At 43.2% G+C, this 14102-nt stretch overlaps 1 protein-coding gene across 2 annotated transcripts in view; it reads right to left on the bottom strand.

The window, feature by feature from the left end:
- Positions 1–14102, bottom strand: part of GRM3 (glutamate metabotropic receptor 3) — a 112044-nt gene that overhangs the window by 833 nt on the left and 97109 nt on the right. Inside the window, exons 5-6 of one of the 2 annotated variants that reach the window (XM_074162222.1) lie at positions 12825–13891; positions 4850–5024 (exon numbers count right to left, since the gene is read on the bottom strand). In XM_074162222.1, the coding sequence (XP_074018323.1) occupies positions 4850–5024; positions 12825–13891 (1242 nt within the window). The remainder of the gene's footprint in view (positions 1–4849; positions 5025–12824; positions 13892–14102) is intronic. The other variant, XM_074162229.1, reaches the window with a different exon arrangement.

Raw genomic sequence — 14102 nt, 5'->3', positions numbered from 1 at the left:
ATTGCCTAATATTTTATACAGCACATTTTCATTGCTTCAGTGATATGACAATTAAATCTGAGTATCAGAATCTGTTTCTAAATGTATTTGTATTTTGACTGTAGGTTATATTATCATTCTGCTAAAGCCTTGTGGATTTTAATTTAAAAGCAAGCTGGTTTGTCCATCTTTGTTAAAATTATCCATTGGGCATCAGGAGTGTGTTTTCAGATACTTTGTGACATCTCTGCTTATGGCACCACAAAGCCGTTTTTTGAAAGATACATTAGGTTAATGATAGCAGTGACCCAGAGAAATGTGATGCCTTCATCAAAGAAAACACACAGTGAGCAATGACTTAGTAAACTCAATCATCCAGTGTAAAAAGCAATTTATGCAGCTGACAAGGGCATGCTCAGTCTTCCAAAACTGGTGCGGGCTACTGTCTCAGTTGCAGACTGATTCTCCAAAGACGCTCAGCATCATTTTCAGAACAGATCATTATTTATTCAAATCAGCTACTATTTCTAATTCTTCCATTGACTGAAAAAATATTTCATGGAAAACAGAACTGCTTTAACAAGAGAAATTTAAAGACATCTGTTGGACTAACCTGCTGCTCAGAGGGCAGGACATATTCCTGATAAACAGGAGAGCCAAAAATGAGCTTCTGCTCTGAATTAGGTAGATGGAGTTTGATCTCTCACAACCTGGATATGTGTTGTGCGTCACGTATATGAAAGTAATCATTTGGAGTTAAAAGGGCACAGAACATCCTGTCTATGATTTTGTGAAAATTAACCATCAGGTTTTGCATTCAGTATTTTTAGCTGGGTATAATACGGCAGCACGTTGACCCGAAATTTTTATTATTGTTGTTATTTTTATTTCTACTTATTGTTGGCAAATAGGAAAACCAGTACCACCTAGGAGACCTGATTCAGATCCCTGTCCTGCTGCAGTATGACTACAGGCAAAAGCGTTTCATTTCTGTGAACATCAGTCACCCATCCAGAACGTTTTTAGCTTCAGGGTTTTTTTGAAGTCCCAACACATTGAAGAAGATGAATAGCTCAAATACTACGATAAGTGGGTCAGGAGGATGTCAGTGTTGGACAGAGAAATATGGTGGTAGGTGAGAAAAAAAATGGCCTTGTGTTTTCAGTTACCAGGATTCCTCCACAGCACGTACCTCCCTTGTAGAGCTGGGAGGCAGTTATTAACTCTGCTGGGTGGAATAAAGTGTTCACACTGAGTATCCAGCTCTCTCTCAGACTGAACAAAAGATCTTACTTTTCCTTACAGACCTCGGCGATGTTAATCGCTGGCCCTGCAGGGTTCTGAGTTTCACGTTGTGTCTTACAGCAGCAGCCAGGGGCTTTCCTGAAATATTGCTGGACCCGTGGGAGACCCTTCACCTCCATTTTGCCTTGTATTGAGGGCAGGGAAAAATGTGTGATATGACCAGAAGTCTTGATTTGGCTGCAATTCACACTTTTCATCTCCTCTTTCCTGGCCATCCCTCATTTTGCTTAGATGATCCAAGGCCAAGACCTAGAAGTAAAATGCAAGAGCCCAGCACTGCCGTGGGCACCTTGCAACATGCCTACATAGTCAGAAATATGCAGATTCAAACCTGCTGTTTGTGTGCCACTTCCTCTACTCATGCTCACAGCTGGACAACTCTTGAGTTGTCATGCATAAAACCCATATATCAAGGCTAGTTTGGAGCAAGTGCTGGGAAAATAAATTCAGAGAGAGAAAATTTACCATCCTGGCTATAAACAGTAGCTTCAATTCTTTTTCTGACCCCTTTGGAGGACACCTGGAGGACCTCAAGTCCATGTGCAGCTCTCTGTAACTTGGATGAATGACACCTTCTGGGTGTAAAAGCTCACCCTGAATCATGTAAGTACTTAAATCAGTCCTGAGTTCTCTGGGAAGTTTTTAGAGTGCTGACCTCCTACCTTATGGGAATACCTCTGCCAAGCCTATAAAACAGGCCACAGGAAAACTGGGAAACACCTTGTTGAAGAAGACACTGCAGGGGAAGCAGAACTTATGCAGCACTCTGCCAAAGGTGAATTTTTAGATTCAGATAAATGGCTATGGACTTAATAAATTCAAAACATGTCATTTACCTACGTACATATATATCCTGCCTCTCTTTAGCTTAAACCTATATTGTTTTGTAGTCCAGACTTCAGATGTCAAAATGATCAAAGTTCGGTGCCTCTAAAACAAGTTTCCTCGCTTACCAGTCAAGTATTCACTTCTACTTGCTTTCTGCAGAGCATGTAGCAAAGAGGAGGAGCTGTATTCAGACAACTGCATGAGGTGCTCAGTTTAGCTCTTATGACCACACCGCAGCTTACGTTGTTGACCATTGGACCCTCCCTCCAATACTCAGTTTAGAGATGTAATTGCCACACACATTTAGAGCTAACACTTAACGTTACCCAAGAGCATCATGAGTGTCACTTACCTTTTCTCACAGTGTTTGGCCAGTTTTCACGGTTCAAAGAACTGTGTTAAAAACTGTCCATGAGTCATTTGCTGTTCATGACCCACTACGGTGCTGGCATTAAGGACTGATGGAGTAAAGAGATGGTGGCAGCCCTGTGGTGCAGTGGAAGTGGGAATCCATGGAGACAGGAAACACGCTGCCTGTTCGAGCCACTCGGGTACTCCTGTCCTCTAAAGCTCTGATAATGAACAAGAACCAGCTTTTCGGATGTTGCTCTTACTAGAATGCCCTGGAGCTGATTTTGATCAGTCTCATCTTAAGCAGTTTCTGACTGATGAAAACATCATCAAGACCAAAATAAAAACAAGCTGACAGCCCCGGGACTTGTGAGAGGAATATTTTAGACATGGATTAAAATCAATCTGGATGACAACATTTTCAGAGGTTTAAAAATGACTAAGCAGTTAAAAAAACATGAAAATTTATTGAAAATTACTTACAAATTAATGGAAGGGAGTAAGGGAAAATTTTACTTCTTAAAAATGTTGCTGCTGTGATACATAATGAATTCTCTGTGTTATTTTCCCAAATAATTGTCCTGGATGGAAACAATAGGGCTTTTTCCATTGTATGTGATGGACCTTTTAGTCCTGCTCCCAGGTCCATGTCTTGTCACAGTCCAAAAAGATCAACAAAGATGAACAGCCCTTATTTAGCTAGGTGTAAGCAGGAAAAGTAAATGGCTGGGGCCACCTTTCTAAACAATGAAGTAGCAAGAGATTGTAAGTCTGGATTTTTATGCTTTCCTTAATGTCTCAAAGCTATTCACAAACCTGAAAAAGTAGGCTTTTAATGTAAAGATGTGCACTGAAGATGTCTTCAGTTGTATGCATGCTTGTGCACACACGTATTATCCAGCTGTTATAATAAAAAATTGAATTCCAGAATGCAATTCTGTACAAAACTATCCATGAATCCAAATGGTTTCTGACTAAGCTAATTCCACAGTATGAGAGAATTAAAAAACTTGGAAAGACCACTTATACAAAATTCATAAGGGATGGAAATAATCTCATGGAATTTACCATTTCATCAAGGGACCAAACTTCTAAAGGTTATTGGTAATCCATTGATCTTGCAAATCCAGGCCTTTTGGTAGTGTTCAGCACTTTGGGCACTTAGGCCCATCTCATCTCTCTTGGCTTAAGTTTTCCAAAACAGCAAGGAGCTTTTGGTTTCTGGTATCAGGGTTGGATGCAGCCCTGACTCCAATGAGATGGGGGACGTGCAGAGCCACATGGCTGCTCTCTTGTTAAGGGACCCCGGGCATTCTTGGCACAGTATGGTTTGGGAGTGGGGTGGGAGAGCCAGAGATGGCTGGGATGCCTTTACCTCCTAATCCCTGCCAATGTGATACACAGCGGTGTCCCAAGTTCCTTCCACGTTCTGTCTGAAGTCTGAAGTGCCAAAGGTTTCTAGCCATTTTTGAAATTTAGGTCATACTAAAAATCCTGAGGCTAGGTTAGTGTGAACTTGCTGGCAAGCCTTGCTCTGTGTCCCCCTTTTCCTCTATTTTTTTATTCCTTGCCTCTTCCTAGTTGTAGTGTATTCTTCAATTAGCTTTCCAGGTTAGACATGCTGCCTGCAGAGCTCCATGAGCAAGGTGCTGTGTGCTCCCATCCTTGACTAGTTAAGCTTGACAAGGAAAAAAAAAATCCAACCCATACAGGTGATTTTTTTTTTAATTAAAAAAAATAATCTCTCAGCAATTCACCCAAAAGAGGAATGCCAGCCTCAAATCAAAATCACAGATGTGAATTTGCTTGGGAGGAAGAGACTGAAGATGAAGGAAAAGAGGGAGGCAGAGCAGTTGAGCTGTCCTGGCAACATAGCACTGATTGCTTCTCCTGGCTGTGGCACTTACAAAGGGTATTGCTCACACTCCGCATACAGATGCAGTTTGTGGCATCCCTTGTATGCATTTGCTGCAGACTGGGAGCCTTTCCTTATCATGCAGGAGATAAGAGCCATTGAGAGCACGCTGCGTTGTGGCCCAGGTCCTGTCGGCGTGTCATTGTGATGGGAATACTCCAGGGCAATCTGTTCCCGTTGCTGCTGTGAGAGCGACAGCGAGCGACGGGCTCTGCTTGCTTTGTGCAGCGGGCTGGAGTCAGAGCCCACTGAAAGCTTTCTGCTGACCTCAGTGAGCTTCAGAGCGGGCTCTGAGCTGATTCCTATGGGAGGGGGATGAGATTTTCTCTCCAGACACAAATGAAGTGATGCTTCCATGGAGTTCACAACCCCAGCCTATAAAGGTATTTCTGTTGCTGGTAAAATGCCCATCTTGTCTTTACCCAAACTCATCACAACCCCACATAGAAAGGCGGCGGTTTTGTTACTTACACTGGGAATAAGTGGTCCCGGTCCCGCTGACACTGAACCTGTTGAGATGGAGTCTGTGAGTGACCACGTTCTTCTGGGGCTGGAAGAGGATGATGTGCACCTTGGGCGCGAACAGGCAGCCCAGCACAACGAAGCCGCTCAGACTCACAGAGATGCACATGGTGGTGGTTTGCACCTAGGGAGAGAGTGGGTGCAAAGCACTGTGTTTCAGTATGGAAAGCTCTGAAATGCAGAATGTTAGCAGCATTATCACACAACAGCAGGAACCACGGTCCTGGGGGTTTGCACTGGTACAGGCTGGTTTGGAACATCTGTAGCATCCTTATCTTCCACAACCCTAGGATCATATGAGTGAGATGCATGGTGCTGATGGTGCCCTGTGTCTCTGCTTACCAAGGGGAGCTTGACCGAGTGTTTGCTCCATCAGTTTAGCACAGAAAGGATAGTGCTGCTCTCTTTCTCTCATCTCTCATGCCCTTGATTTCTAAATTGATCAGGAAATCCTCTGGAATGCCTGTCATGCAACAACTGGGCAAAAGGGGAAACCAGCTTGCACATACTGTACTTTATGTGGGTTAACATTTGATACCTCATGTAGATCATCCGTTTGAAAACCAGTTTAGCCTCCAGCTTCAAACCTAATCACAGAGCTTGAACAATCCCTTTCAGGATCATGTGTGATTTGGAATAAACATAAGAGCCAGTGACATTTGTCAGACTGGGCCTGAGAGGTGCCCTGACTTTGAGACAGAAGTTTTTGGGCCGAGAAATTAATTGTTTGTAAGACTGCAGGATTTTAGAGTAGTTGCCTTGGGGAATTTGTTAGTGCAACTTTGCTGGCACTATCTTTCTTCCTTTTTGTTCAGCAGTATAACTAGGTGCCAGTTTACTGCCTCATTTTCGGTTTATATTATTTTCTTCCAAGCAGATTCCTTAATTAAGATGTTGAATTAAACTGCTTTAAACTCTCCTGCTTAATTTGAATGATTATACATCCAAGGCTCGTTTTTCCTTAGTTACACTCCTGCAGTCCTTGGAGATTAGCCTTCTTCCATGGGAATGCTGCTCATATCTCCTTGTCAGAAATAATTGGTGCAAAATGAAAAATAGAGTAGGGAGTGGACTTTGTTGCTTTATACATATACACAGAGCACCAAGTGCTTTGTCAGCAGTGAGTATAATTAACGTGATCATATAATAATCACTCTTTACCCAAGGTAGATGTGACAAGCACTATGAAAAAGTGCTCAGCTTCCATGGGGTGAGTGAACATGGAAGACCCTATGGGGGCAACATGAGAAAGGGACACCTTAGGTGCACTTTCTCCTTCCCTTCTCTGTATTTCGTCCACAGGTCTTCGCAGACGGTTCTGGGTGGGTCTTAAACTGGCAAAACAGAACTGGAATTTTTCTTATAAAACAAGAATAAACAAAGGCAATAGTTTCAAGGTAAGTCCTCTTCACTAACTGCTCTGCAAGGGTTTCTGCCTCCTGGAGCAGCTCAGCTGTGCTGACATAATTATGCACTCAATCAATGAAATGATTTGGGTTAAAAACAGCCCCGTCCCACGGGGTTCCTTTTAACCCAGGTCACTTTCGTGGTTCGATGTGTAACCCAGCCTCATGGACGCTGGTGTGCTGGCAGAACAGGGACAGTCCTGCTAGACCAGGCATGAGTGACCAGCAGGGGGGCAAGCTCCTTGAGCCAGAATTACCCCTAAAGAAAATGTGGGGAGAAACTGCCTAAACAGTAGGAACATTGGATACCTGATTTCTTTATAGCCAGTTTAATACCCAGACTTTTCCTTCCAGTGTTATTGCTGCATTTCTTAAGCTTTTGTCTAAGGTGATCAGGTTGAAAATTCCCTTAAAAGTGCTAGATATTGGGGATGCTGTGAATTTATGTCATGTGTGCTTATTTAATCATATCAGATTTCATTGCATCTTTGATTCTGAAATTGGTGTGGATTTCTGCATAAAAATCAATGGCATCAGAGAAATCTAGCTTTTCCAGCAGCTCTCCTCTAAATTTTTTGACAGTTCAGCTAACAATGTCAGCCATGAAATGCAGCAATCTGCACAGCAGTTTCGGGCCTCTGCTTTAGGATCTTCTAGACATTCTGGGAATGACTTCTGGGATCAGTGGAGGACTCTTGGGAACATTTCAAAGAACGTCAGAGTGCCTTGCTGCTGCAAGGGAACAGGATTGCTGGGAAAGGATTGCTGCAGGAGGCTGTGACTTCTAGCAATTTCCAGCAGTTCCTAAGGAGCTCTGTCAGCTGTCCTTGACAAGCTTGGAGCTTTTGTCTGAGCTGACTCTTAAATAAGGCTGGGCCCTCTTGTTGCAGGTGTTGGGAAGAGCCCTCTGTAAGTTCTGGACAGCTAAAATGTTCAGGTGCATGCAGAAACGAACACAGAAGAGGGCTAGAAACTTTGCTGAAGTCTTTGTTTGTGTGCAGAGCAATGGGGGTGCCACAGGGCATGGTCCTCAGTGCGCACAGGGGCAACTATCCCTGGCATATCAGGATTGACCCAGGCTGAGCTGCTGAGGGAGGATGCAGCTTTGGGCTACAGGGATGCTTGGGGCCTCTCATGGGGGCTGGGGAAGTTGTTCCACTCTGCAGGAGATGCGGAGGATTTCTCTTGCCATGTTAAGGAGCTTCGGGAGGAGGTCAGCAGACTGAAGCATCAGACATGGTGTGAAAAAGGTGGACTGGATCATATCTGACCCTGTGCGCATACAAGAGCCTGGTCTTGTACTAGAGAAGAACTAGGCAAGCTATGCTTGTTGAGTTGGGAAATGGAGACTCTCATGATGATGAAGGCTGAAAGTCTGTGACTTGTGGCAGCAGGCAGATGGTTCCTGCTCTACTTAGAGATCTGCAATTACAACATAGGTCAGTGCCCTGGTAGAAGGGCGAGGAGAGGGCATTGGACTCTGAGTGAGAGAGCAGAGGGAGTGAATGGAGCTCTGCCTGGCAACGGGTCTTGAGCCAGCTGATATGTTATGGTTCAGGATCAGCAGGCAGACCAAAGTGGACAACATTGCAGTGGGTGTCTGCTATAGACTGCTTAATCAGCAAGAAGCAGATGCGGTCTTTTTCAGACAATTTAAAAAAGTCTCATATTTACGGGCTTAGGTCTTCTTTGGGCAGTTCAACCACTCTGATACCCACTGGAGGGACAATACAGCAGGGCAGAGGCAATGCAGGAGGTTTTTGGAGCACACTGAGGTCAACTTCCTAAAAAGAGTGATTGAGGAACTGATGAAGGAAAACACTCCACATGATCTTGTACTTACAGACAAGTAAGAACTTGTCAGGAGCGTGACAGGAAGGGAAAGCTTTGGCTGCCACAACCAGCAAATGATGGAATTCAGAATCCTTAGAGGAGGAAGCAAGGCAAAAGTAAGATCACCACCCTGCAGAGCAGGTTGACCTGTTCAGGTACCTTCTATGAAAAGTGCCATGCAATAAGGTGCTGAAGAGAAGAGGGGTCCAGGAGGGCTGGCTGTTTTTCCAGAATCACCTCATCCAGGCTTAAGAATGGCCCATCCCAATGGGCAGGAAATCAAGCAAATATGGCAGGAGGCCTGCATGGATGACCAATAACTGGCAACAGTCAGTGTGGATTTACACAGGGGAAATTATGCTTAACCAACCTGATAGACTTCTACAGTGAAACATCTGGCTTGGTGGATGATGAGAAAGTAGTTGATATTATTTATTTTGACTTTAGTAAGGCTTTTAACACTGCCTTATATAGTGTCCTCATTGACAAGCTGATGAAGTACAGGCTAGATAAGTGGACAGTGAGATGGGCTGAAAACTGACTAGGCTACTGGGCTCAAAGGACTGAGATCAGTGGCAAAAAGTCCAGTTAGAGGCCAGTCACTAGTTGCTCCAGGGGTTGATATTAGGACCAATGTAGCTGAACACCTTCATTAACAGTCTGGATGCTGGAACAGGGTGAACCCTCAGTGAACCTGAAGACAATACAGAATTGGGAGGAGTTGCTGATACACTAGATAGCTGTGCTTTCATCCAGAGGTACCTCAACAAACTGGAGAAAAAGGATGACAGGAACCTCATGAAGTTCAACAAAGGAAAAAAACAGTCCTGCACCTTGGAAGGAACAACCCCAGGTACTAGCACATGCGGGGGACCACCCAGCTGGAAAGAATCTCCGCAGAGAGGAACCTGAAGGTCCTGGTGGGAGAAGCAGATCATGAGCCAGCAATGCACCCTTGCAGCAAAGAAGGTCAATGGCTTCCTGGGCTGCATGATGCAGAGTGTTGCCAGCAGGTCAAGAACAGTGGTCCTTCCCCTCTACTTAGCACTGGTGAGGCACATGTGTGGTGCTATGCCCAGCTGTGGGCTCATGAGTAAAAGAGAAACATGAACATACTGGAGGAAGTGCAGCAAAGGGCCATGGAAGTGATTAAGTGACTGAAACAAATGTCATATGAGGAGGGACTGAGAGAACTGGGACTGTTCAGCCTGGAGAAGAGAAGGCTCAAGGGGATCTTACCAGTGCGTATAAGTACCTGATGATGGGAGAAAAGAAGCCAGATGAGCCAGACTTATCCTAGGGGTGCTCAGTGACAGGACAAGAGGCCATAGGCACAAACCAAAATACAGGACATTTTGTTTAAACATAAAAAACCTAAAAAGATGTTTAAACACTGGTACAGGTTGCCCACAGAGGTTGTGGAATCTTCATCCTTGGACATATTCAAAACCTGACTGGACACAGCCCTGAGTGACCTACTGTAGGTGACCCTGCTTTGAGCAGGGGAGGTTGGACAAGACAATCCCCAGACGTCCCTTCCAACCTTGGTGATTATGTGAAGACATGTTGTGTATGGAAAAATCTTGCAGCTGACCTCATGATTGAATCATCCTTCCCCCACAATTCCTTTTGCTGATAAAATTTGTTCAATTCAGGTAGAAGAGAGTGGTCGTGCCAATATAAGCAAGCTTAATCTATCAGAAAAAGAAGCATGTGTGTACAGGAGGCATAGCTATACCATAAAACCCTTCTCAGAGCAGGGAATGCCTTAGCCAAATAGCAGGGTTATTTGGTTGGTGAATTTGGAAAACTTACAGTAATATGCCATCCCAGCATATCTAACATGCTGTCTGGCATATGTCATATAGGGTTCATACAGGGACCTTTCTGCTTCAGTATTGGTAGGGAATTGGTAGGGAATATTATGTTCAACTACATTTTTTGGGGTTTTTTGTTTTGTTTTGTTGTGTTGTTTTGTTTTGTTTTGTTTTTGATTTTGTTTTGTTTTTTAAATACTACAGTGAGGTCAACGCCAAATCTCTGGATACATTTCCAGGAGCTCTCCTTTTTTTTTTCAGAAGGTTGAATCCTAAGCAGTGTTTGCGCCTAATAGTAAAATCTCAAGCTAGTCAATGTTTATTTTTTTCATTGTTACTATTCTGTTTCTAAGCTTGTTTATTGGTGATGCCACCAGTGTTTGTCTGCATTAGGATGGCACAGGCTGATTCAGAGTCAACAAGTAACACTGCATGGAAATTAAATATGGGCTTTTCAAAGGAATCCACCCCAGAAGTTTAGACATCTAACACGAGATTTTCAAAAAGCTCCTGACATGTCACGAAAGTGTCAAAAAAGGTGTCCAAAGCATTTTCTATCGGTTTGGTAGAACTTGAGTTGGCTTATTTGGAACTACTTATTTAAATAAGATTTTATTTTTATTATTAAATTATTTTATTATTATTAAATTATTAAATTTATAATTTTTATTATTATTTATAAATTTTATATATTTATAAATTTTTATTATTATTAAATTATTATTAAATTATTTTTATTATTAAGATTATTATTTTTATTAATAAATTTTTATTTTGCTGTAGACAGCAAAATAACAATGAGCAAGCAATGTGCTCTTGTGGCCAGGAAGGCCAACGGAATCCTGGGCTGCATAGGGAAGAGTGTGGCTAGTAGGTCGAGGGAAGTCATTCTCCCCCTCTACTCTGCACTGGTGAGGCCACAACTGGAGTATTGCATCCAGTTCTGGGCTCCCCAATTCAAGAGGGATAGGGAACTACTGGAAAGAGTCCAGCGAAGGGCAACAAAGATGATTAAGATGATTAAGGGATTGGAGCATCTCCCTTATGAGGAAAGGCTAAGAGAGCTGGGACTCTTTAGTCTGGAGAAGAGAAGGCTGAGGGGAGACCTTATTAACGCCTATAAGTATCTCAAGGGTGGGTTGAAGGAGGAGGGAGCCAGACTCTTTTCAGTGGTTGCCAGTGAGAGGACGAGGAGCAACGGGCACAAGCTGGAACATAGGAAGTTCCACTCAAATATGAGAAGAAACTTCTTTCCAGTGAGGGTGACAGAGCCCTGGAACAGGCTGCCCAGGGAGGTTGTGGAGTCCCCTTCTTTGGAGATTTTCAAGACCCGCCTGGATGCAGTCCTGAGTAGCATTCTCTAAGCAATCCTGCTTCAGCAGGGGAGTTGGACTAGATGATCTATATGGTCCCTTCCAACTCTAAAAAAATTCAGTGAAATTCAGTGAAATTAAATGCCTATGGTTGCTTCTGAAAATCCCACTCAGGCTATAAGGCTGAAAAATGCTACTTGAGCAATCAAGTCATGCTCCTCTTGACCATTAGTGTCTGTGCTGCCCGCTCGTGTGACTGTCTGCACTGATATTACCCTCCTTCTATGTCTGTCTTCCTGATTACTTTGGGTGTCCGGAGCTGCTCCCCAGTGCCTGTCTTAAACTTTTCCTTCATTAGCTTCAATCCATTACTCGCCATTCTAACTTCTCCTGAGACTGAATAATCCCTTTCTTTCTTTTTGTTGCCTTGAAATTATTTACAGCCTGTGATCACATCTCCCTGGGTTTACTCTTGTCTAGACTAAATATATTTAGCTCTTTTACTGTCACTCTGCGTATCTTACTGCGTCGTTTGTTATGTATCCTTGTTTTCTTGAGGTTTTCTGTACCTTTCCTCGGCTGAGAAAAATAGTACTAAATATACTGTTCCAGGGTGGTCACACCAAAAGTATGTTAAGTGACATTATTAACTCCACTGGCTTACATGCTATTTCATGTACATACTACTGGTAATAATACCACGCTAAGTTAATCTACCTTTCTTCTGAGCAGAAAGTTGAACTAATTCACTGCAAACTGCTGTAAGGGCCAGCTCCACCAGCCGCTTCTCACATCATAATAACTGTGAGATTTCCAGTGGAGCAGATGTGAATCTTTTTCTGAGACAATTTCCTTCTGTCCAAAAATACAATTTTATTGAACTCGAAACTTTGCAACACTGTGACAGTTTAAACAAGTTAATGTTTTTTAAGCTTGTTGGTGAAGGCTGGCCAATATTTTCTGCTCAGTGAGATATGTGTTTTATCTCCTACAAAGTGCAGAAAGAATAGAAAGTTCTATATTCAAGCATAACCTTTGTTATATTCTTTTTTTAAACAATCCTGTTTCATAGGAAATTTTGCAATTCTTCCCTGATCATTTTTCTTTGGAAGAAAATACCATATTTGAATGGCAGATTCTTTTGCAGAAGGAGAATAGTTAGTTCAGTTTTTAATTTAAGGCCCACCTCCACCAAATAACTCATTATGACTCATTCTAACTCATGATCTACTGGATCTTTCTGTTAGGGCTACGACTTCACATACTGATGTACCGGTACAAATACTTAATCCATACTCTATGCCTCTGTCACAATCAGACCGATAGTACCAGTTCCTTCCACCTCTAACCAGACATGCTCATTTGAAAGGAGGCCATCTTTGTCAGAAATAAGCTAAAATTTGGTAATATGCTTAGGTGGACATTAACATTGAAACAGAGCTTGTTTGTGAGGGGTCCAGGGGACAAAAGAAGTGAAAGAAGCTTTTAGTGAATGACGACACGGTCCTTTGAAGTGATGCACATGATTTATGGAAACAGATATCCAAAGACTTACTCTGTAGTCACTGGATGTCACATAAAATATGGGGAGAAAGGCCAGCCAAATGATGCACGTTGTGTACATTGTGAAACCGATAAACTTGGCTTCGTTGAAGTTCTCTGGACATTTCCTTGTTTTGAAGGCATATACAGTGCATAAGACTACGAGGATTACATCATACGTTAAGGAGATTAACATACTGGAATCTTTGACATTGCATTTCAATATGACAGTCTCTCTCTTCTCAGGAAGAGTGTACCGCCTGGTGCCAGGGGCCTCCAAGATAAGCCACACGGACACCACCACAATCTGTACCAAAATGAGACTCAGGCAGATGAAGACCTGAGAGCTGGGGCTGATGAACTTAGGCCTTTGAGCACCGTTCTTTACACCATCAAATATTCTGGCAATGCAGTTTGTTTTTGTCAGAAGGGCAGAGTAGCAGACAGCAAAGGAACTTCCTAGTCCCAAACGACGCAGGGTGCAGATAGCTGGAGAAGGCTTGGCTATGAAGAAGAAAGTCATGCTGTAAGACAGGAAGACCCCAAAGAGCAATATGTAGCACAGTTCACGGCCAGAGGCTTTGACCAGGGGGGTATTGTTGTGCTTGATGAACACTGCAATGACCATAAAAGTACAAATAAAGCCCAGGCATGCAATGGTAACAGGACCTATTGCCCAAGCATCTTCCCACTTGATGTAGTCTTCTGGTAGGTCATAACAGCCAGTCAGGTCAGCCGTGGGCCATTTTCCAGGCCCACAGTCCGCACAGGTAAATTCATCGGCCAGGTACTCATAGGTTTCACAGGGAATACAAATCCAACAGCAGACATCTCCTGGTTGCATGTTCTTCATCTCATTAGGAGCACAGGGGTCGCTGCACTGGGAGACAGGGACAGAGTTCCTGGACCAGTGGATAGAGTCTACCTCAAGTGACAAGGTTTCTGCCCAGTGACCAACCTTCACATAGGAATATCTGCCTCCTGTGTACTGGAAATTGAACACGTTGTATCGTCCTATCCCATCTCCATAGGCATCAAATTTGACCATACTGTCGGCGGCATTGGGAGGGTTGAATGGAGCTGTGACAAAAAAAGAAATAGAGAATGTTATTATCAAAAGAGCAGATGTCTTTTTTCATCATTTTGGCAGGTACAGACACCTGACAGCTTGTAGAAACCCATTCAAGTGCCAACAAACAGGTAAGTTGAGAGGTCTGTATCTGTCTCATTTTTGAAACGTTTTTGCCTTGTTTGAGATTGAAAGAAGAAAAGAACTCAGACAGCAGAATTC

The sequence above is a fragment of the Numenius arquata genome, chromosome 2 (genome assembly GCF_964106895.1).
Source record: "Numenius arquata chromosome 2, bNumArq3.hap1.1, whole genome shotgun sequence".
NCBI classification, from domain to species: domain Eukaryota; kingdom Metazoa; phylum Chordata; class Aves; order Charadriiformes; family Scolopacidae; genus Numenius; species Numenius arquata.
Note: the sequence above shows the minus strand (reverse complement) of the source record. Positions and strands in the feature narration are given on the sequence as shown.